Source organism: Myotis lucifugus, unplaced genomic scaffold (genome assembly GCF_000147115.1).
Source record: "Myotis lucifugus unplaced genomic scaffold, Myoluc2.0 scaffold_38, whole genome shotgun sequence".
In the NCBI taxonomy this organism is placed as follows: Eukaryota; Metazoa; Chordata; class Mammalia; order Chiroptera; family Vespertilionidae; genus Myotis; species Myotis lucifugus.
Window position 1 is genome coordinate 2,852,049 of NW_005871086.1, and position 24,045 is coordinate 2,876,093.

The 24,045-nt window shown below is 44.1% G+C and overlaps 2 protein-coding genes across 2 annotated transcripts in view; one reads left to right on the plus strand and one right to left on the minus strand.

The window, feature by feature from the left end:
- The window catches only part of AVEN (apoptosis and caspase activation inhibitor), a 123,944-nt gene extending 121,250 nt beyond the window's left edge, over positions 1-2,694 (plus strand). Inside the window, exons 5-6 of the mRNA XM_014454767.2 lie at positions 1,085-1,448; positions 2,242-2,694. Of these exons, the coding sequence (XP_014310253.2) occupies positions 1,085-1,448; positions 2,242-2,357 (480 nt within the window). The 3' untranslated portion in view covers positions 2,358-2,694. The remainder of the gene's footprint in view (positions 1-1,084; positions 1,449-2,241) is intronic.
- Positions 2,695-2,864: 170 nt separating this feature from the next.
- Positions 2,865-24,045, minus strand: part of RYR3 (ryanodine receptor 3) — a 366,436-nt gene continuing 345,255 nt past the window's right edge. Inside the window, 12 exon segments of the mRNA XM_023752849.1 lie at positions 2,865-3,826; positions 4,729-4,780; positions 6,814-6,914; positions 7,270-7,334; positions 8,506-8,662; positions 10,398-10,532; positions 14,178-14,324; positions 14,635-14,695; positions 15,103-15,230; positions 15,650-15,692; positions 19,816-19,946; positions 23,167-23,367. Coding sequence (XP_023608617.1) covers positions 3,731-3,826; positions 4,729-4,780; positions 6,814-6,914; positions 7,270-7,334; positions 8,506-8,662; positions 10,398-10,532; positions 14,178-14,324; positions 14,635-14,695; positions 15,103-15,230; positions 15,650-15,692; positions 19,816-19,946; positions 23,167-23,367 — 1,317 coding nt within the window. The 3' untranslated portion in view covers positions 2,865-3,730.

Consider the following 24,045-nt stretch of genomic DNA (forward strand, 5'->3'; position numbering starts at 1 on the left):
CTACATCGGAAACCCCCAGGGAGGGAATAAACAAAACCAATTCAGATGCCCAGTTCCAGACACCCGAAACAAAACCCCTGGACTGGAATAGAGGACCACACCCCGGCTTCGTCCTGCACACTGACAATATGAACATTTACGTTTGTGCGTGTAGTCATCCTGTCGTAGAAGCCTGAAGAGTTGTTTGTAAATTGGATCTGCTCAGGGTGCTTACGTGTCCAAATAGGGGATGGTGCTGCCAATAGTGGCTGACCTTCATTCTGAACCTATCCACTCCGAAGCCCTGCTGGTCACACAGGCCTCCTGCAGGACAGTGTTCTCAGCCTAGCGCTGCATTGCAACCACCTGGATATTTTTACCTTTTATTAAATTATAACAGAGACAGAAAAGTGCATGCAAAGGTGGTAGTTACCATGGACGTGGCATCCAAATCAAGAATCAGAATGTTGCCGGCGCTGCTGAAGCCACTGTTTCCCCACTGCTCTGAGCCGGTTTCCCTAAAACCACTGTCCTGACTGCTAATATTAAAGATCAGTTTTGCCTGCTTTTGACTTTTTACAAATGTAATCAAATAGTATGTTTTTCTTTCATGTCTGGCATTTTTTTACTCAATACAGAGTTAGTCTTTATTTTCTTCTCAGTGAATTTACCTCTTCACCTTTAATTAGTGCTTTCAAGTACATTGAACAGATCTGATTTGCTAGTTACTTCTTGGTCCTTTTACAGAGTTTAAATTTAACTCTCATCACAGACTCAGTGTACCTCCAGTAGCCCTGTGGTACTGTCATTTTTCAGGTCTGATAGAAGACATGGCCCTTTTGATTTCAACTTCAATTCAGCACAGACCTGAGTGGGGGGCGCAGGCCTGTTATGTTTCAGTGAGGTCGCCCGCATGCATTTACCCCATGTCAGAAAGGAGGGTACTGTGACGGGCCCCCACCGGAGACCCTCTGTGAACTTCCTGTCTGAATTGTTTCTTGTTCCAATTCTAAGGTAGTTTGATGGCTTCCTTAGCTTCTGTTTCTGCTTGAGCAAATGGTACAAAACTCACATTTTCAACTCGGTTATTATGCTTCTCTTTCAGACCGCCCTTCCTTTAGAGCTTCCTCAGGTGAAACCAAAGAGAAACGATGAAGGCAAGGGACTAGGCATGCAGTTAAGAGGGCCCCTGGGGCCTGGAGGAAAGGGGTCCGTGTCTGAGCTGAAATCAGCACCTGCTGGCTGCCCCGGGTCCCTGGGTAAAGCTAGCCCAAGACCAGGCCCCTCAGAGGGCTCCCAGGATCCCGCTTCCCCACTGCAGTCAGCAGCGGACCACCTGGAAGAAGAATTAGATCTGCTGCTTAATTTAGATGCGCCTGCAAAAGCGGGAGCGAACATCTTACCGGACCAGATGCCCCAGGACCTAGAATCTGAGAAAGATGAGGCGGTGGAGGCCCAAGAAGAAAAAGGTACGGTTTTCATTTTCTTCCCTCTCCATCTTCTTGGTTCTGTGCTTTTATGAGAACAGCCTCACCCGTGTCACATCCGCACACATCTCCATTGGTGCCTGACATCAATCTGGCGTCGTCCACTGACATCTATTTCTATGCTCACATATCCGCTTCCCCAGAGCTGACCTTTCTGACAACATTCCTCTCACTCGATATGCGGCTCCCAGAGCTGCTACCTGCCTGATCTCAGCGTTAAATCTGAGGCTGCGAATTGAACGTGAGCTATAAACAGGCCTTGAGATATTTGTAGACCTCAGCTGTGCGGCAGCGGACCTTTTAATCAACTGTCTGAATAGCCCAGTTAACCAGCTCTTCCTTCGTTTTACTGTTTTGATCTTGTTTTTTACAAGAGAACAACACTTTCTTGTTTGTGTGTGTTCCGTGAGGCGGTGGCCCATCTGATGCGGAGAGGCCCAAGGCAAGGCCCCAGCATATCCTGCGTTCAAGAGCCTTAATACTTTCCAGGATTGCTACAATAGCACACAGAAAACCGAGTGTTGGTCTTTTTAATAAACTAGTGAAATGTGAAATTCAACTGAGAATAAATAGAGGGGCAAATTTCTACTCTATTAATTTGTTTAGATATTATTGTATCATCTTAGGGAGTAGGGACAACAATAGAATGTTTCCCCTTGCTGTAAGCAAAGTAATCATTGTGGCTGAATTATATCATGGAACAGCGCCCAGGGAAGCTGTCACCCTCCATTTTGGGACCAACGTGAAGTTGTTAACATTGCCTTTATTTCCCTAGTTCCTGCAAAACCATCTGTGGCGGAAGAAAAGACGGTGGAACCTGAGCAACCAAGCACATCCAAAAATGTTACCGAGGAAGAGCTTGAAGACTGGTTGGACAGTATGATTTCCTAACAAAAAAAGAGAAAGAAAAAGAGAAGGAAAAAAAGTGCCCGACACCAGTTTGGGTTGCCCTGTAAGGCCGGGCCCATGGCTGTCCGTGAGCGCAGCTGGTTTACGAGCCTGCCCCGCGCCAGTGTGTTCCATCAGCTCACACAGTGCACACCTACCTCTGTGTCTGACAACAGCCACAATAATACAGTTACGAGGCTCGGGGCATTTTCCTCTGACTTAGTCATCTCAGACTCAGGAAGGGCGGAGACGTGGCGCTTGTTTCCAGCACAGCGAAGTGCTGCGGCTGAAGAGAGCAAGCAGCAGGGTATGTGTTTGGCCAAATAAACCAGTGCTGGTCTGTGGAGTGTTTTTCCTTTTTGTGAAGGGGTTTAGGCTGTTTGTCTCATGTCCCTTTCCCAGCAGCCACAGTGTGGTTGCAGAATCATCCAGAGGTGGTGCATTACAAGAGGCCGAACCACGGGTTGGCACGTATCACTTTATTGCAGTGGGCACTTCATTTTACTTAAGATTCACCTAAACATAGCGGCTCCACTACTTACGAGGGACCATAAAGCATTACTCAATTTGGCATAAGATTGAGATTTTTCTGAGTTTTCAGTACAGTACTTTTCTTCTAATAACAGCAGTCGACAAGCTGTTACTGAGAAAAAAAATTATATGCATAACCTTCAAGTGCAGTTTCTTAAAGTAAGACAGAAGATCAACGCAATTATTTAATGGGACTGTCCATCTGGAACATAAACATAAAAAACTTGCATAGCTATATCTAAAGAGGTTTTAAGGCACTTAATCGATATTTCATTGTCGACAAAGTGTTTTTTTCTGTTTCTATTTCTTTAACTGGTTAAAGCTTTTCAAGCTGATTCTGGGTACATTCACTAGTAAGTACCATGGGAAAAATTAGACTTCAGTTAAAATGATTTTTTTGTAGTTCAGACCATGAGTCACTCGTGGATATTGTCATGTGGCATTCAAGTGTTTAAAATTTCATGTATTATGTATCCAAGACTTCATACTTCTAGTCCCTTTCTCAATGCTGCCATCCTGACAAACACGTTACAGTAGAACTGAAAATCTTGAAGGCGTTCAACTGGAGTCCTTGATTTAACATTTTGAAAGGTTATCTCCCACAGGGTTTGTCCATTAGGCACAAAGAGTCCAATCAATTCCAAAATATCAGAGATTTTTTTTTTTTGGTGGCTTCTTTTTGGGGTTGTTTTTACACAGATTTTTTAACAAACAATTTCTTGTTGTAAGGGAGGCATTTAGAAAATGTCACCTTTCAAAAATGTTGCATATGAAGTGTACAAGAGGATGTTAATTTCACTCTAAGTTGACAGTCCAGACTCGTGAGGAGTTTCTTTCATTCAGGCTTATCCAAGCTGATCCTCATATTGTTTCCGAAAGCAGTCACCAGCTGGGAAGAAATCCCAACACCTTTCTTGGTACATCTTCCAGACATATGATTCCTGAAATAATCGGGGGGGAAAGGTACTTCTTTTTAAACCACAGTAAGCTAAAGCTCGAAAACTCTGTTTTTGCTCTATTTGTCTCCCTTTAGGAATATGATGTGGATTTATATGAGGCTCAACTGGCGCATTCATTCTTGTTGTATTCACAGCCCATTTTGACAGCAAGAGGTTTCTTCCCACTTCCTCCTCCCGAACACAGAAACCAACTCAGTGATTGACATAAAAATACCTAAAAGATTAGCAGTAGGCTGATTCCATGTAATCTGTAATCAGTAGGAGAACGTACGATGGGGACCATGGAGGGCTGGCTTAGGTAGATTAAAGCCAGCTCCGGACACCAGCTGCCCTCTCCTAAATGTTCGAGCTGTGAAGAATTCCTACAAACTCAGTGATGTTTGAAAACTTGATAACCTGCCTCTTCGGCCTGTGTTCTCTGTCTTTACATGTCATAATCATAGAATCCCTCTGACACCCTCATTCATACTCTCACACCCACCCCTCCCCCTCCCCCACTCAAGATTATCTTTCTATGCCGTCCTCACAGCATTTGCCTCTGCTCCCCCTGTTCTTTGTGCTCACCACCCACTCAGCTCCTCATTGTCTTTTGCTCTGTAATGCTCTCAACCTCCAGCTCCTTAACTCTGAAGGGTGTGGAAAATGTCAGTGTCTGTTGGAAGGATAACCAGGACTCTTTTGGAATCGAATGGAATTGCTTTAGAATTCTGGCTTCTTAAGTCACAAAGGATGGTGGAGTGAGGCAGAAAGCAGTGGGGAACGGCATGGAGGCCGATGGGATCACCTGTCTCCTTCAGATAGCCTGTGCTCAGCCGATTCTTGACACTTAGGCAAAGGAAGTGCTGCTGTGGGGGTGTGATGCTTAATTAGACTTTTCCCCTCACCTGACCCGTGTGCTCTGTTTCATCTTTGTTAATCAAATACATCAGGAAGAACCTGGAACAAGGAAAAAAGGTTTAATAAATGAGGAAAAGACAATATTAGATACTTCCGTTAGGAAGCCTAGTTTCTTTTACTTAATTAAAGGAACCAGAGGAGGGGTTCAAATATGCTTTTTAGTATCATGCTGTCCACTAGGCCTTTCTGAATTGGGCAAATGTGGCATAGACATAAACCATCATTTTCTGATGATAGTGTTAAAATTAGCCTTTTCATGAGAAGAGATCCCTTTTTACCATCCCCAGAGCTTAAGCTAAGATCCCTTGTGAGGAAGCATTTTCGCTACCATTTTATTGTTTAAAAATATCCTAATCCAAACAATGAAATGGTATCCCAAACTCTTCCTGCATAATTTTCAGTACACCTATTCATCGTGACATAAAAATGTAGAATTAAAATTATATGGTGTCTCAAGGATACGGGATTTTTGGAAAGTACTTAAGTTGCCCCGATTCTTTCAGAAATACAGTTTTGTTTTTGTTATAGACAACTGAGCAATGCCAAGGTGGTTTCACTTGCTCAACTGTGAGTGTCTGAGGTTTGAGTCTGTTTGTCTGGAACACACAAGCATCCCGGGAGGCCGGGCACTCAGCTCGCATTACATGGCCTCAGAGACAGCTGCCAGAGGAGCCGGTCTCGTGCCCTTCAGGAAAAGGACTGAGCTCTCGGTGAGAAAGAGAAAGTAGAAATAACTCTCTTCGGAGGGGGCGGGGGAGAGAGCTGAGCCCAGATTTTGAGTTCTCTCAGGGTCCCCTGAGTTTATAGCTTCAGATTGTGGCCCACAGTAGAGGCTGTAAACATATATTAGTTTCCTTCTTCTTCGTTTATCGCACTAAGAAACAAGGCATGGCCAGTATCTGACCTTGTTGGAGACTTAGGCACATTTATTTGAGAAAGCACCATTTGGGGGGGGTGTGTGAATAAGATGGGTTCTTTCCCCTCAAGCTTTCTGCTAGAGAGGCACAGAGAGAGAAACAGGCTATTCTAATATAGAAGGCTAGTGAAAGACGTAGAAGGGGTCCCAACCCAGCTACCATAATGCTCTTCCTCTCTTCTCTATTCACTGGTCCTGACATGTGGCCGTGTGCTCACCTTTCATAGAAGGACATCCACTGGACCCCCTTCAATAAGATGCAAACTCTCTTAATGAGAACAAACAAGGATGACTACCCAGACTTGAGGGAAGGTATGCCAAAGTTAATGTTTAAAAATTTGTGTTTTTGTCTTAAGAAATTCTTAAACTGTTGTCTCTTTGACAATAACACCTTTCCCAAAGGCTATGCCTGTTCCATCTTAAAGAAAGTTGAGGATTTTCTAAATACAATGTGGACTCAGGGGAAGGGGTAGGCCGGGGAGCCAAGTCCAGCAGTGTTTTGTTTTGTTTTTCTTACAAATGATCACTTAGAGAATCTGAATTATCAGGAAATCTGTATTCTCTATAAATTCTGTAAGTTCTAAGTCTCACAGGCAGTTCACAGAACATAATAGGCTCTGAATCACTTGTTCTGGAGTGAATGCTTTACCTCAGGTGTTGGGATAGAGCAGTGTGAAAACGTCCCCAAACCTCATGGAGCCCATGTGTCACCAGGAGAGGAGGACACGGTGAGGACTGAAAACTCACTACAGAATCCAGCACCAAGTGGACCCGTGGCCACCTTGACAAGAGCAAATGTGAGGGGTGGCGGGAGAGGAAGAAGCAGGGCAATGGCTGTAAGTAAAAATGCAGCCACAGACTTTTGTCTTTGTCTAGGATTTTAAAAGGTTGTATTGGGATAGGAAAATTCCAGCAAAGGAAGTTATGTGACCTTGAGATGGGTTGCGGGACTGACCTTCCCTCAGAGCAGGAACAGTCCACAACACATATCTATGAAACGTGGGAGGCAGGTTGCATGGGCCTTCTTGCCTAATTGCCACTATTTCTCAGAGAAACAGGAGGAAATGGCATCAGCAGAGACTGAACTAACTGACTGACTGTGTTATTCTATCACTTCTCCCCCGCCCCTGTCACCCCATCGACCAAGAGTACTCACAAGTAGTTGGCTAAGTTGTGCTCTTGTAATGTGTGTGTTTCAAAACCATGAGGGGTTGTGTCAAAGTAGTCATTGCCAATCCCACAGATGAAACATTTAGTCTAGAAAAATAACAGAGGCAGTAAAGGTATTAGTAGGCGTGACATTACAGGCAGGTGGAAAAGGGCGATATCTGCTTGAATTGAGACACACTGAAAACTTTCTCAAATGCTTCAGGCACTTAGTCATCCACTCCCTAGCGAGCTGGGGGTACTTGCTCCTGCCCCAAGCATGGGGCATGGTGAAGGCAGCAGGCGGAGGGGATGGGATAGCGTAGAGCACAGAGGGTGGAGCACGAAATGCCCAGAGCTGGTAGGTAGGCACCAAGAAGAGGACAGGAATGGAAACAGGTTGCATTGGTAATTCTGCTGTGAGATGCAGAGCTAGAGTTGGAATGAGTACTTAGAAGAACATTACCTCCATATCTTCTCGTACTTGTTCCTGCTGGTCTCTCAACTCTCCAAAAGCATCAATAATAAGACCTGGGATTTTAAATATAAAGACAGATAAAGTGTTTTAAATAATCTGTTCAGGGTAAGGAATGATAGAGGGAATGGCACAGGCCACTTTGTTTTGTAAAGTAAATCATCAAGCTTATTCAGAGAAAACATACTCAGAAAAAAACAGTGCTTGTTTTTAAATGCTGCATCCTGGCGAAACATTCTTCCTCTAACCTCACCTTTCTGCAGTATATGCTAACTACTCTCTCCTCCTAGAAACACTTTCCTCTCCGCCAGCCCCCCCACCCCCCACCCCATTTAGCTCCCCTCCTTTTCTGTCTCCTCTGGCGCTCTCCGCCTTCTCCTACCACCTGATGCAGAGTGCATTGCAGGGTTTCTCCTCAGTTTCTTTGCTTCTCTTGCTGGGAAATCTCTGCACCACCATCTTTGACCACCACGATGGGCCTAATTTCTGTTATTTTTGCTTCTGTTTCTATTTATTTTACATGTGTTATGTTATTTCATTCCTGACTTGTTCCTTGAAAGACCTATTACAGCTAGCTAACTACTTATTAGCCCCCAACACCTGCACGTCTTGCAGGCACCATAACGCACCATGACCCCAACTAAATTCATCCTATTCCTCTAATTCCTGACAAGCATTGGCTAAATATCAGTATCCCTTCCCCAAAAGAAGAGAAAACCTGTCACACTCTCATGGCTCCTCTCCCACCCCCAGGAGGCTGTGGGCCAAGGCTAGACCCGGGACCTCTAGGAAGCAGGACAGCAGGTAATGGTCAGTTCAGAGTGGGGAGTGGCAGGGAGGGGCCTCTGTAAGGATTCTCAAGTTTCTTGTATAGGCAAACCTCGGAGATATTGTGGGTTTTGTTCCAGAGCACTGTGGTACAGTGAGCCTTAATATAGCGTGTCATAATCCTTTTTAACAGTAGAAGGCCTTGACTTCAATTTGTAAAGATAATGCAACATTTGTGAAACAAAATAAAAGGAGGTAAGCCTATATCAGTGCCTGGGTGGATCTTTGGCTTTCTATATGGGCAAGGCCTCATACATACCATGGTAGATGCTAAATAAATGTTGAATTTACAAATGAATGCACAAACCTCTTTATATAAAACAACGAGGCTGTAGATGCAGGATGGTAAAGAGAATGAGATTAAGCCCTGTTCATACTTAACGTAACTGGCAAACATACCTTGGATGATGGCCAGCAAGATGACAATGACAAAGAAGAAAAAGGTGATGTCGAAGACAATGCGGTACATTTCGTAAGGATCCCCAGCGGGGTCTTCAATCTCATCGCCAATGCCACCTCCAGCTCTCACTCCCACATACATGTGGAATAGGTAACACTAGGCAAGAAAAATAATGTCAATTCAAGTACAAGTTGCAGAATTGTTTTTAGCAAGATGATCACATCATTCATTTAATTAGATCAACGTATGTCAGCCCTGAGCCAGGGGAAGGGTGCCCGTCAACGATATCAGTATTCCTGCTGCTCACTGCTCTCCACTGCACCCTCCGGCCAGTTTGGTAAGAGTGCTGTTACGTGTAGCCTTTAAATGACAATTTTTGCTCATTTTAAAAAGTTTTGAGCTTTTTGATACAAGAGAATTCATTTAAGACAGGTATAACTTAAAAAACCTTTAAACCCCAATGAGTATGGCATATACCAGATATGAGTTTTCCCTCATCTAATTGTAAGGGTGCTGGGCTCCAGCCTCTGGAAAGAGGCCCCTTCTATTTCTCCTGCATTCCCCTTACATCTGGGAGGGGAGGGATTTCCATAGCATCTTAGAGAATAGACTTTCCTTCTCTCTGGGCTCCAGTTCACAGAGCAGGGCGCCCTTCATCTTGCCTCCTGCCCTTCCTTCTGCCTGGACGGGTTAGGTCCAGAGGAAAAGGCAGACTTACAACCAGTAAATGAAAACCAGGGGCAGCACAGAGATGGGTCACACTGGTGCTCTGGCAACTGTAGTGTTGCTGTCACATGAGGGTACCCCCGCCCCCCTACCCCCCAAGAAAGCATAGGAGTTTATAGCCAAGAAGTCTGACGCATTTTCTAGAGAAATGACCACAGGCTGGGGCAGTTCACTGTCACCACCCCTGCCTCACGTTCTTTCCTGGACATCTGGTCACCAGAGTTGCTACTGCAGCTGTGCTCTCTCACCCTGAACTGTGCCCTTCTTGCCCACAAGGGGCTCTCACTGGGAATGCCCACCTGATCCTACTGTTGTTAGGTTTTTTCACACTACGGTGCTACGGAAATCCCTCCCCTCCCAGATGTAAGGGGAATGCAGGAGAAATAGAAGGGGCCTCTTTCCAGAGGCTGGAGCCCAGCACCCTTACAATTAGATGAGGGAAAACTCATATCTGGTATAGGCCATACTCATTGGGGTTTAAAGGTCTTTTAAGTTATACCTGTCTTAAATGAATTCTCTTGTATCAAAAAGCTCAAAACTTTTTAAAATGAGCAAAAATTGTCATTTAAAGGCTACATGTAACAGCACTCTTACCTGGCCGGTTTGGCTTAGTGGATAGAGCATTGGCCTGTGGACTGAAGGGTCCCGGGTTTGATTCCATCTAAGGGCACATGCATGGGTTGCAGGCTCGGTCCCCAGTAGGGGGCGTGCAGAAGGCAGCTGATCAATGATTCTCTCTTATCATTGATGTTTCTATCTCTCTATCCCTCTCCCTTCCTCTCTGAAGTCAATAAAAATCAATAAAAATATTTTTTAAAAAAGAACCCGCACTGGCTTGGGGAAATAAATTGGGCACCAGAGCCATGGGGCTCTGCTCTCAGAGACAAAGAATCAAAAGCTTGCCTTCTATGGATTAGATACAAGTATTCAGAACTTCGCCACAAACAAATATAGGTGACCGATGACCTGCTCCTAGCTGAGCTGCTCTCCCACAAGCCTCAGGTGAGTGCTCAGGAAACTCTCCATCACTGCTGTCTCTCTGGGACACTTCCCCTGGGAATGAGACATCTATTCTGCTCTGTAACTACCCCTCGCAGTTCCCCAGACCACCCGCAGCCCCTTCCCGACAAAGACAGGTGACCAGGTGGCCTGCGTGGGCTCTCACCGTCATCATGTCGTCACACTTCATGTCGGGCTCGTCGTCGTCCTCACTCTTGTTGTAGAACTTGCGGAAGAAGTTGAAAGCCACCACGGTGTAGAGGTAAACCACCACGGCCAGGAGGCCCACAGTCAGAACCAGCTGCGGGGGAGAGAGAAGGAAAGGAGGTGGGCCTTCTCCACCTTGAGATGTTCCTGGGCGAGGCCGAGGAAACAGGAGGGTGAGGCTGAGCGGGGACAGAGGAGATAGTAGATAGAAACAGGCTCTTGGGAGAGAAGAGTAATGACGGGGTGTTATGGACTAAATTGTCTCCCCCAATACATACGCTGAAGCCTTTACCACCAACACCTCAGAATGTGACTGTGGAGGTAGGGCCTTTAAAGAGGTAATTACATTTAAACAAGCCTGGCAGAGCGCCCTCCTCCAAACTATCTGGTGTCCCTGTGGGAAGAAGAGATTAGGACATGGAGGCAGCAGATGGCTGCACGAACATAGGGGACGAGCAAGTGGAAGAGCAGTAAGAGGGCAGCCAGGTGAGAGCCCCAGAGGCCTCAGAGAAGGCCAAACCTACCACACCTTGACCTGGACTTCCCGCCTCCAAAACTGAGAGGACATGTCTGTTGGTTAAGCCCCCTATGCTGGAGCAGACATATCTGGGGCCTGTATAAACTAGGGATGTCAAGATCGGATAGTGAAGGTGCCAGTAGGGTTACCTTGTTATGTTATAGCGAGAGCAGAAACCTAAGCTTCATGATGCAGCTTCTACATTAAGCTGCCTCTGAAGAAACAAAAGGTTCTTTGGACTGGCAGGTGGTCCTACATTACACTGTTTCATAAATAACCATGGACTGGATAATTGTCACAGCCTTGAAGTTACTATATGAATTATTTATGATGGTTGAGTAAAGTGACATTTTCATAACCAAGATATCTGCCAGGACCTTGGCAGGGGTCATAGGGCATGTTCATTTCCTGGTGTTAGGAGGTTCTACAAACAAGGAGCACACAGGACCTGCCCACCTGGACTGTATGAGGGACTAGGTGCTGAGCAGAACTCTTAGAATCAATAAGATAACGTCTCTGTCCTGAAGGAGCCATGTAATGGGTGGGTATGAGCTCTAAGATAAGTAGCAGAAGAGACATCTACAGGGATTTCTTGAACAATGAATAATAAGCTACCTAACTCAGATAGCAGGCCTTACAGAACCAGCTGGTTTTAGAAAAACAGAGCCCGAGCTTTGCACGAAGGAAGAAAGAAGCTAGTTGTGCCACTTAGCAGCTGCGTGGTCTTGGGAGAGACACGGCCTCTCTGAGCCTCAATTCTCTTACCTGCCATGTGAGCATAACATCTACTTCCAGAGTAGTTGTGAGCCTGTCGCAGTACTGGCACATGGTACAAGCTGGGCACATTAAAACAAAAAATCTTGCCAGAGTATATTCAGCAAGGCCGTATAAAAAATTCACTGTTTAAACTTTCCATTTAAGTTACAGTCTTAATGCCAGTAAGCCAAATCAATAAGAACTGAAGTTTAATAATCTGAGTAATTCTAAAAGAACATACCGAACTGGCATTCGACAGGTCACACGGGGAAACACCACCTTTATAGGATCAAACTTCCCAAGATGCCCATGTTAAAATACATAATGCCTCTCCCAGGAACCTATAAGTAAGCATTCAACTCTAAGCCAACTTCTCTATCACAGGTTCTGTTATTACCTCCCCAAACTTTAGCTTCTTGTATGTGGCAGCAAATTTCCCTCTCTAGCTTTCTCAATTCTTTATCACCAACCCAAATAAGACATATTGACTGTTGTGACTACCAGAAGCCGAGAAGAAATACTGAATGATCTAATATACCCTAATTAATACCTGATGATCTAGCACTTTTCATTTTAGAACAAAGGTCAACTTGATTTTTTTCTGCTTGGAATCTTTATCTATTTTTAAGGGGTACAACCTGATGATTTAATATATCTATACATTGTAAAATAATGACCAAATCAAGGTAATTGATATATCCATCACCTCATACAGTTATCATTTCTCTCTGGGTGTGTGTGTGGTAAGAACACTAAGATCTACTCTCAGCAAATTTTAAATATATGATACAGTATTTTTAACTATAATCACCTTGCTTTACATTAGATGCCAAGAACTTATTCCTCTTATAAGTGGAAGTTCATACCCTTTGACCAACATCTCCCCATTTCCCTGACCCCCCAGCCCCTGGTAAACACTATTCTACTCTTTGGTTCTATGAGCTCAACTTTTTTAGATTCCACATATAAATGAGATCATACAGTACTTGTCTTTCTGTGTCTGGCTTATTTCATTTAGCATAATGTTCTCAAGGCCCATCCATGCTATTACAAATGGCAGCATTTCCTTTTTTTCATGGCTGAATAATATCTCATTGCATGCACGTATATACCACATTTTTTTTATGTTCTTCCACTGATGGACACTTAGGTTGTTTCCATATCTTGGTTATTCAGAATAATGCTGTAGTGAACATGGGAGTATAGCTTTCTCTTCAAGATACTACTGATTTCATTTCCTTTGCATTATACCCAGAAGTGGTATTGCTGGATCACATGGCAGTTCTAGATTTAATTTTGTAAGGAACCTCCAAACTGTTTTCCAAAATGGCTGCACCAGCTGGGCACAGTTTGACTTCCTTCTTCTCTCCTCCTACAAAAGTTTACAGGTGTGAGGGGACAAGTCTCATTCACGGAATTGCACTTAATGCAGATGGAATGCTAAAGGGTCTGAGTTTGTTGGCAGAAGCAGTCATTAGAGGATTTTAATCAAGGGTTCACCCTGACAATATTGTCCAAGACAGACTGGATATTGATTGGAGACTGGATATGGCAATGGCGATATAGATACATGTCTTTTAACGTTTACTATACTATATCTGTACTTAGATATACTAATATATCTATATTAACTCTCAGCTTTTTATACATAAACACACACATATATGTATAGCTGTTTATGTATGTGTGTACATACATGTCTAAATCATTGGTTCTTAGTTGGACACATATACCAGAAGTACCTGGGAGTTTTTAAATTACAATAACCACTTGCTAACCTCCAGTGAGTACATCAGATCCATGGAGGAAGGGGGAGGGATCTCCAAAGTGATGATATGTCAATCACCTCCTTCCCTCCCCCTCTTCCCTGCTTGACCTAAATGTTAGGGGTTTCTGAATTAAGGTCTTATACCTCTTAAATGATGGCTACAATTTTATTTTTAACTAGAGGCCCGGTGCACAAAATTTGTGCACTCGGCCTGGGGGTCCTTCAGCCAGCCTGTGCCCTCTCACAGTCTGGGAGCCCTCGGGGAATGTCCAAGTGATGGCTCAACCCGTGGGCCTAAGCCATCAGTCGGACATCCTTAGCATTGCCCCAGAGGCGGGAGAGGCTCCCGCCACTGCTGCGCTCACCAGCTGTGAGCCCAGCTCAGGGATTCTGGCTGAGCGGCACTCCCCCTGTGGGAGTGCACTGACCACCAGGGGGAAGCTCCTGCGTTGAGCATCTGTCCCCTAGTGGTCAACGCGAATCATAGCGACAGCGTTAGCGACTGGTCATTCCGCCAGTCAATTTGCATATTAGCCTTTTATTATATAGGATTGGCTGCAATTTTATAAAATAATCACTAGAAAGGGGTATTATACACTGTACATGTACCTTTCTGTTATACACTAGTTGTACCACTTGTTTTGGTTAATTTTCCACATTTAGGTCTATTCTGTCCTGTGTTAGTATAAACCCAGTACCTGTTTGCCGTTATGAGTTACAGACGATAGGATGGTCCTCAGTGTCTTGAAGCCCATGGCGATATCCAGCAGGTGAGCAGCGAAGAAGAAGTTGTTGTAGTGGCCCAGGATGGACATGGTTGTGTACCAGGCCAGGTAGAGAAAGGACTGTGAGGATACAAGAAATTTAGAGGCTTCTCTGGCATCCATGCCTCCTGACACTCACTGAACCATTTTTTCTCATCTTTGGGGACCGAGTGAGGCTAGATGGTTTTTAGATGCCGAGGTGCTGTGAACTGGCCTAAGAATTGCCAAGTGGAACCCCATCTGTCTTACACGACTGCACAAGAGAGGCGTGCCCCAGCATCGTCAGGCCCTCAATCTTTCTGCACATGCTCCCTAGCTTTTTCCTTGTGCAATCTAATGACATCCCTGAACCTGGGGCATAGAATCTTGTTTCTCCAGATGCCATACTTACGTTGTCAGTAAAAACAACTCCCAGCTTCCAGATATGGTACTTCATGTCGATGGAACTTAGCCTAAAGGGGAATAAAAAATTTAAAAACATGTAAATGTCAGGCTTTAGTGAAGTGTTTAATAAGGGGAAAATTAAGTTTTTTCTCTCTCAGGTTTAATAATCTAAATATGACTTTGAGCTTCTTTATCAGGTTGTGTTCCCTGTGAGACTGAGAAAGGTAGAGTCACCCATCCTGAAATTTCAATTAGTTTTTCTCTTTGAGTCAGACATAAAGGCTGAGAGGTCCTTAAATGTTTTTAAAGCAGTGCTCTCCCAATAAGTTAGAATCCAGAGGAAACACCTAAGCCAGACCGGAGCCTGGGAGAACAAAGATCTGATTGAGATATTCCCCTTTAGCACCTTGAAAGGGCTGGAGAAATCAAAGGGTCTACTTTAGCCAGACTGGATTTTAACGCCTAAGCTCTGTACCATGACACCAGCGAGGCCGCCTCTGCTTTGGTCTCTTCTACAGGGCTAAAGTCCAGGGCATTTTTGTCCAAACCCAGGAGTTCAGCAATGCGTTCTGCTCCGTAGAGATCACCATACTTGTTTATCACCTAGAGCAGAAAGGAGGACGGGGTGAGTTGGGCCACATGTTACTATCCATGTTTTCTCTAGCCCAGTGTCCGCGGAGGTCTGCTGTACTCTGGGCTCTTCCAAAGGGTTCATAAAGACATGATTCGAAATGCAACAGGAAAATAAAGAGGAAAAATAACCTCCAGAGAAAACAGAAATGATAAAGACAATCAAAAGAAAACTGCTTTTCGAGCTGCTAGCTTTTTGGAGGGGAGAAAAAAACTAGTGCGCAGAAAACAATGACTGTTCAGCTGTTAAACGCAGATAAGGAGAGGAATGAAGCCAAACACCCACATGTGTTCATATACACCCCTTCTGTGACTTACTCTTCTCTGCCATAAAACTAACATGTTTGTCTATGGAGAACTTAAAGCCTACTCACCACACTGACAAGGCATACCTTTCTCTTTACAAACTTGTCCCAGTAGTTATTAGGGAAAGATCTGAAAAAAAGAAAATGAAAAAGGGGGGTTCTTAACATCAAGGCCAAGCACATCAAGAGCCTTTGTAGTTTGCGTGTCTGGAGCTGTGATCCCGTGGTGTTTGTCCTGCTCACTGAAGGATTCAAAACTTGATTGAACTTCAGAGTCTCCACAGGACTGACTTATGGTTCCACTACTTTGAACCGACTTCTAAGCACTTGGAAAGCCACTCTGCATTTTCCACTTAAAATTATGGTTAAGAGCCAGGGATTGTGATGACAGGATTAGACAGAAGCAGATATATGTTTATTGATCCCAGTACTGAGTAGAAACAGAACCCTGTAGGAAACAGCTGTTTTTAACCTTCGTTCATTGAGCGCCTAGTTATGTCAGTAGCTGGGATAGGTGCTGGGGATCAGTGGGGCAACGCATAGACAAGGTCCCTAACTACATAAAGTTTCCAGTCGGGGAATCATCTTTAGTTAATTTCTATAGCGTGTGGCTTAATCGGAATGCTCTTCCATTCCCTTCTCCATTCCCATATAATCCTGTGGGGTCTGCTTTCCTCAGGGATTTAGACCTCTTTCTCTTTTGGAGGTGGCTCCCTAAAACATCCCATGCCTACCCCCCAGGGGGAACTTCTTTCTTCTGCCTGGTAGCTTCTGCTAGCTCCACTGCAATTAATTTTCTATTGTTCAAGTCTGGAAAGAACTGTCACTTTCAGGTATGTCAGCAAAACCATTTAAAATATTTTGCTCCTCTACAGAATGACTGCTTCTTCCTGGGAAGGTTCCTTGTGAGGCTAGATTGCAGATAAGGAACTGCTGGCCCTTGGCCATACCTTCTTCCTTCTGCTCTCCTTTGAGTCATTCTTGTTGGATGTGGAACACAGTCTCCTCTCCTAGCAATCACCCAAGTTGGTGGGGAGGTAGGGGGGGCCTCCCTCTCTGCCCGGGCCTCTCAGAATAACCCCCAGCAAATGCCACCTCTCCCCCGCAGGTGATTGTTAAAAACATTCTTTTATATAGTTAAAGCAGCTTCTTTGTTTAAACATCCAAATGCCACCTAAAAGCAAGAATAAGTGCTGGCTTTATAGAGTAAATGGCTAATAGGGGGACAGAAATAATTATGTTGACTTTCTTCTTTGTATATTTTTCTGCTACTTGATTTTTTGTATGTATTGCATTTTTAGAATCTAAAATAAAACAAACGAAAATCAAGCCACGCTTCCTCTGTCCACACTGATATCCCCTTTCTCTTAAATCCATTATAAAAATGGTCCAGAACCTACAGCTCAGCCTTGGCCACATTTTGTTGTAAGTGGAAAACTACACAAGTGGTGCAGGGCCACTGACCAAAGGCTCTAGGCAAGACCCCTTTGCAGATGATCTTCCTTTGGTCTGAGTATTTTTTATCCCCTGACTAGGTATGTAAGCTCCTTGGAGATAGAAAACATTTTTACTTGGTAATATTCCTTAAAGAGTGGGATAGAGAAAAGAAACTTCAGAAGGGAAGTACATAAATAAATGTTACATCAATATAGGAATGGTCAAGAAAAATAATATAAGATGCTCAACCTCTAGAATTCACAGTGAGGTGCCACTGCTCACCCACCGGCTTAGCTAAACTGATGGCAAGTGCGGGTAAGGAGGCCGAGGAGCAGGAACTCTCCGACATCGACAGTGCTGGTTGGCAGGTAAATTGGGACAGACATTTGCATATTCTTTTTTTTAGACATTTGCATATTCTACTCAGCAAAGTTGTCTTCTGGGTCTCTATTCTACAGGAACTCTTTTACTTGGGCATGAGTTATAAAAATGTTCATTGTAGCACTGTTTGTAATAGCCAGAAATGAAAACACTTGAAATACCCACTGCCAGGAAAATGGATAAATATCTGATAACATTCTCCTATCAGATGTTTTGAAACATTTGAGTTTTGCAAATGACAAAACTATGGGTACACACATCAGCATAGGTGAGTTCTCCTGCTATTTGACCCAGTGATCCCACTTCTAGGAATACATCCTAAGAAACCAGAAACACCAATCAGAAAGAATGTATGCACCCCTATGTTCATAGCAGCAAAATTTACAATAGCTAAGATCTGGAAACAGCCCAAGTGCCCATCAGTAGATGAGTGGATAGAAAAGCTGTGGTACATTTATTCCATGGAATACTATGCAGCAATAAAAAAGAAGGATCTCTTATCCTTTGAGACAGCATGGAGGGACCTGGAGAATATCATGCTAAGTGAAATAAGTCAGTCAGAGAAAGACAAGTATCACATGATCTCACTCATATGTGGAATCTAATGAACAAAATAAACAGATGAACAGAGAAGATCCAGAGACATGGAAGCATGGAATAGAGTGTGGAATCTCAGAGGGAAGGTGGGAGAAGGTGGGTGGGTGGGAAGTAATCAACCAAAGACCTTGTATGCATAACCCATGGACACAGACAATTAGCTGGTGAAAGCCGGGGGTAGGAGGCCGGGGGGCGGGGATGGGCTGGAGGGAGTTAATGTGGGAAAAAGGGGGACATATGTAATACTTTGAACAATAAAGATTAAAAAAAAAGTGAGTTCTCAAACATGGCACTGAAGAAACGATTCAAATGACTAACATATGGTAGAATTTCATTTATATACAGTTCAAAAATAGTTACAATGTACCAATATCTAAGGATACACACCTAAATGCTAAAACTATAAAGCAAGAAATGATTATCAGTAAAGTCAGGAGAGTAGTTAGCTGGGGGTTGAGGAGATAGGATAGAGAAGGATCATAACATCTGGGACCACAGAGCTTTCGGCGATGTTCCATTTTTTTAACCTTGGTCGTTCAATTTATTATTATACTTTAAAATATGCATATACATTTTATATCTTCTATATGTGTGTTTAACAAGATATAAATATTAAAAATGAGAGCTCTTCATGACATATAGTTAACTGAAAACAACAGGTTACAAAGTAATACACATACTGCAATGCCGTTATTGTGAAAAAAGTAGATTCGTTTATCAAAAAATTTTTTAAAATATCTACTTATGCTTTTTCCTCCTTGTGGACACTTATGCCACTTCAAATAAGTTTTAGCAGCTATCCTTGTTGGGACATTTTAGTGTTCTTGCCTCACTATCCCCTTAGGAAAAATTTCTTGAAACTGAACTGCCTTTTTACTGGTATTTTGGGGCCATCTCATCTTGTGCTACAGACACAAACATTACTGATAATTGCAGAAAGCTTACCAAAGAATTAAATTATTTTATAGTGCCCAATATTTCTTGCCGTAATGTTCAAGGATCCGAAATGGAGCTTGACTCTCTTCCTTATTTGAAGAGATTGGCAGGCATAGGCTTTGTGATTGAGGCATAGGCACTCACTTTTCTCCTGTGAGAAAAGTCTTCCCTTTCTAGAAACTATCTACAAAGCTCAGTCACACCTTTGTAGAGCTGCCTCTCTCAGTCTGCTGACCATCTTTGGGGAAGAAGCAATTTCCTTCTTCTAGGGGTCAGAGCTGTTGTTTCTAGATGTGCCTGTTTTTTTTTTTATTTTAATTTTAATTTTTGTTTATTTTATTGATTTTTTACAGAGAGTAAGGGAGAGGGATAGAGAGCTAGAAACATCGATGAGAAAGAAACATCGATCAGCTGCCTCCTGCACTCCCCCCACTGGGGATGTGCCCACAACCAAGGTACATGCCCTTGACTGGAATTGAACCTGGGACCCTCCAGTCCACAGGCCAACGCTCTATCCACTGAGCCAAACCAGTCAGGGCAAGATGTGCCTGTTTTAATTGTCACAGCTATGTCGCCTTTGTTCACCTATCCAGCTCTACTTCTTTACTTTCTTTCAGGACATTAGTTTATCTTGCAGCTCTCACTTTCACAATGAATACACTAACATTAGATCATTACCTTCACTAATGATGACCATTTTTTGAATAGTTAGGGAAAGGGAATGACTAATAGCTTGATGCCACCATGTGCCAGGCACTGGGCCAAGCATTAATATCCCCAGACTGTAGAAGGTGGTATTCTCATCCCTCTATTACTGAAGAGGGAAATCAGGCTTAGAAGCCTTGCGGGGAAGGGGGGTGTGGCGGGGGCGGGGGGGCGGAGAGAGGGAGGGGATAACTTACGGTGTGTTGATTACCAAGCGGTCCCATTGCCCCTTGATGTCATCTTCAGATGGCTGTTCGGTGATATACAGGCCATCAAACTCCAGCTTCCTGGCGATTTCCTTTTCTCTTTTGAATACCACCAAAGGGACCTAGGAGGGGAGGACACTGTTCCTCAGAGAAGGCTTCCTAATTAAAGCACTCTCTCCTACACATTTCAATAAACTGTCCTTCCACCTTCAGGGCAACAATCTCCTTTTTGTGGGATTCTTAGGGTGCCTAATTATGTGTCCAGAACCAAACCTCTTATCACTCCTTGGGCTAGTACACCGTCCTTTCCAAAAGCTGATCTCACTTGGGCCACCCTTTAAGGTTTGGGTTAAACAGCCGATATTAATGCAAACTGGACTCCTTGAGTCATCCTAGTGAGAAGGCCGTATGCAGATGGGTCCCTGGGGCGGAATGAGTTAGGTCTCCTCAGACTCCAGGCTGGAGTTGAACTGAAAAGGGATGATAGACTATTCTAGAGTTGATTAGTCAGCCACGGGAATACCATGAAATGTCCCCCCCGCCCCCTCAGTGGCTAGGGTCATATTCATCTCATGGCTTTGAAATTTGGTGAATGAAACATGGTTTGATGGACAGAATGAGAGGGCTCACTGGGCCCTGTACATAGTCTTTCTGGATTGAGGTTTTCTTCCTCAGAGGCTTTGCCAGGAGAGTGCCTGCCAGGTAGGAGCGCTCTTATTTGTTCTCAACAATCACGCCCTGTTGTCTTATTGTTCTAAGTCTGATTTTAGGTGCCAAGTGGGTGGCTATAGAGACCTACCACACAGAAGGGTGGGAAAATAACCCATCACCCCAACCATCACCGACACACACACCCTTCAAATATGGGACAGAGTTAGTGAGGTCAGAGGCTACTGCTGAAATCCCAGGGGAAGTCAGAAGAGCCTGAGCACCTCTAGCTGGAAAAGCTTAACTCAGAACCAGGCTTTCTCATTCGCTGGGAAGCCACTGGTTACTTAGCAACATCCTTGAGACCTTGGTCTCCAAACAGTTTCTTCCAATAACTCTTCCTTAAAGCTAATGGCATCCACATGCCTCACACTGCCACTTTATTTCCAAGACAAAAAGACAAAATTTAGATCATGATTTGTAAAGCGTTACCTCTTGCTCTTTCTTCTTTAAAACAATGAAATGACACAGAGGAAAGAAAAGACTAATGCTAGGAAGATGGCAAAGGCTAATAATAGGCATCGCACACTGGGAGGAATCAATGACTGCTGTCAGCTAATGGATGATGTGGGAGGGGGAACAAAGATAAAGCTACGCTGACTAACTTCTGCTGTATTTTGAACTGACTCTGAATAACAATAATAATATCAAGTTTTAGAGCTGTTCTGATCGCTGGGATTCAAAGCATTCCCCTTCAGTCTTCTAGGAGTTTGTATGGCTTTGTAAGTAGGGTTTGCACATTTTATTCCCTGGAGAGTGTTTCTCTAGGCCAGCAGTGTAGCTGCACCCTACACGACAGGTGAGCTCTGGGACGGTGACCTAAGGAGCAGCAGCTGGCACTCTTAGTTGCTCTCTGATGTTCTGAGTGCTTTTACACATAGCAGTTCATTTAATCCTCCAGCATGTTCAGGGATCGGTGGTATTATGATACTCACTTTTACAGAGGAGGAAACAGAGAGATGGCAGGTTAAATGGCTGAGCTGTGAGTCCAACCCAGGTAGCCCGGCTACCAAATCTGTGCTTTTATTGTTACAGTGGGGTCCTCTGTGTGGTTTAGGGCAGCGGTCGCCAACCTTTCGGACCTCACAGGCTACCAGTGGTCTGCAGACCACCAGTTGGCGACTGCTGGTTTAGGGCACACGCTCTCTTCAGCAGGGTAACTGAACTTCCTACATGATACCATAGTTCACTGGGAGGTGAGGGCCACAAAGATAGACATATATTTCCTGGGTTTTTCCCTGGAAGGAAATGGCTTGGTAAAGAGCCAAGGAGATGTCCTACTAAAGAGAAGTAAAAAAAAAAATGCAAAGAGAAAAATATGTGGGATAGTAGAAAAAGAACTGGACTTAGAACACCAAACACAGAATGACTGAAGACTCACATAACTGTGGTAGTGTCTGAAGACATAACCGTGGCCCTAGCAAACCTGCTCTCCTAGTATTAATGCCCTGTGCAGCTCTCCTCACCCCTGAGCCACAGTGAAGCTGGGCCGGCCCTGTGACTTGCTTTACCCAGAAGAATGCAATAGAAATGACACTGGCAGTTCTGGGGCTGGGCCTGGGCTTAAGAAGGGCTAGCAGCTTTCACTTCTGTGTTTTTTTGGAAACTCCAAGGCACCAAATACAATAAGTCCAGCTACCCGGCTAGGGAGAGAATGTGGAGAGGCACGTGGACAGGGCAGTGCCCTGAGTCTGCATGGAGAGGCCCAGCTACGCCAGCCTGCCAGCCGCTACCTCTCCGCTGTGCAGGCGTGAGCCAGTGCCACCGTGGACAATCTGGCCCAGCTGAACTCCCACACGCTTGCTGATGCAGCCGCCTGCACATGGAGCAGAGGAGCTGCTCAGATGGCCCAGCCAGTTCACAGAATCAGAGCGATCAAACATCATTTTCAGCCACCAAGTTTAGGGGTGATTTGTTATCAGCAATAAACAGTAACTGAAACTGTAACTCATTAAGTTTTCTTCTAATGTCTCGAAGAGTTAAAACCTAATAATTTTTGAAAGGCGAAAAGCATTTTTGTAAAAACTCCAATATAAATGCAAAGATCAGAAGAATCTCACATGACAAGGTCCATGTGTGATTTAGACTGATGCTTCTAATTTTATGAAATTCTACAAGTGGAGCCTGAAATGGGACTCAGAGAGCAAGGCTTCTCAAACAGTGTGGCTGCAGATCTCCTGGGGATCATGTTACAGTACAGATTCCAATTTAAAAGGCCTGGGGCGGGGCCCACAATTGTATGGGTCACCAGCTCCTAGGTCAGTCATGGCGAACCTATGACATGCGTGTCAGAGGTGACACGCGAACTCATTTTTTGGGTTGATTTTTCTTTGTTAAATGGCATTTAAATATATAAAGTAAATATCAAAAATATAAGTCTTTGTTTTACTATGGTTGCAAATACCAAAAAGTTTCTATATGTGACACGGCACCAGAGTTAAGTTAGGGTTTTTCAAAATGCTGACACGCCGAGCTCAAAAGGTTTGCCATCACTGTCCTAGGTGATACCCAGGATGCTGCTTCACAAACCATAGTCTCGTAGCAAAGTCTTAGAGAACAAAGGGCTGGCTGGGCTCAGAAATGATGCCTCCTCTCCGAGGAGTCAGATTAGATTCAGAGTGGACAGCAACTCACCTTGAGGCAGCAATAGCCCACCACGCAGACTAAAGAGATGATGGTGTGGATAACGGCCAGCGCCCGCAACGTTGGGGCCATGTACCCAGTGCTCTCCTGAAGGACAAAGAACACCATCGCTTCCTCCTCGTCGTCGTCACTGAAGGAATGCCACAGGTTCACCACATCCTCTGCCTCCTCTTCTAAAGGCTCTTCAGTGACCTGGCCAAGACACACACTCTTACAAACACCAGGAAGAGCATCTGCCTTTGGGTCTCCCCACGGACTTTATGTGGCTGTGCAAATAGTGGTGACTCAGCATTACTTGCTGAGTGTGAGATTTTGGGGCAACTTATTCCTAGGAATCCCTAGTAGCTCTAATAATCGCAAACAACACTTTAAATAGACAAAATGTATCTTTTGAGAAAAAGCAAAAATATTTAAAAATTAGGGAATTTTTACTAAAAATTAGTAAAGGCCTATCATTCATGAATTCATTCCATGAACATTTATTATGTGCCTGCAGTGTACAAGACCCACTTATCAATGCTCCACATCTTCATTTCTCTTGATTAGTCCCTCCTTCTCCTCATTCAGAAAACAACTGTTAATTCTCCCTTCATAAAGGTTCTAACATGGGGACCAACTATAATGGCTCTCTTTGTTACCTTATTCCTCAAGGAAAGAACTGCATTTTGAAATGCCTTCTAGTTCCTAATAAAGGCTCAAGGACAAAGTAGATTCCCAACAAATATTTGAAGAATTTATTAGGTAATGAATAGAACAACTGTGAACTACTGGAATAGTGTCCTTGCAGGCAGTCTCTCCATTCTTCCCCTTGCTGAAGATGACACCCTTTTTAGAAGCCAGTGTCTTAGAAATGTCTTTAGATATTAGAAT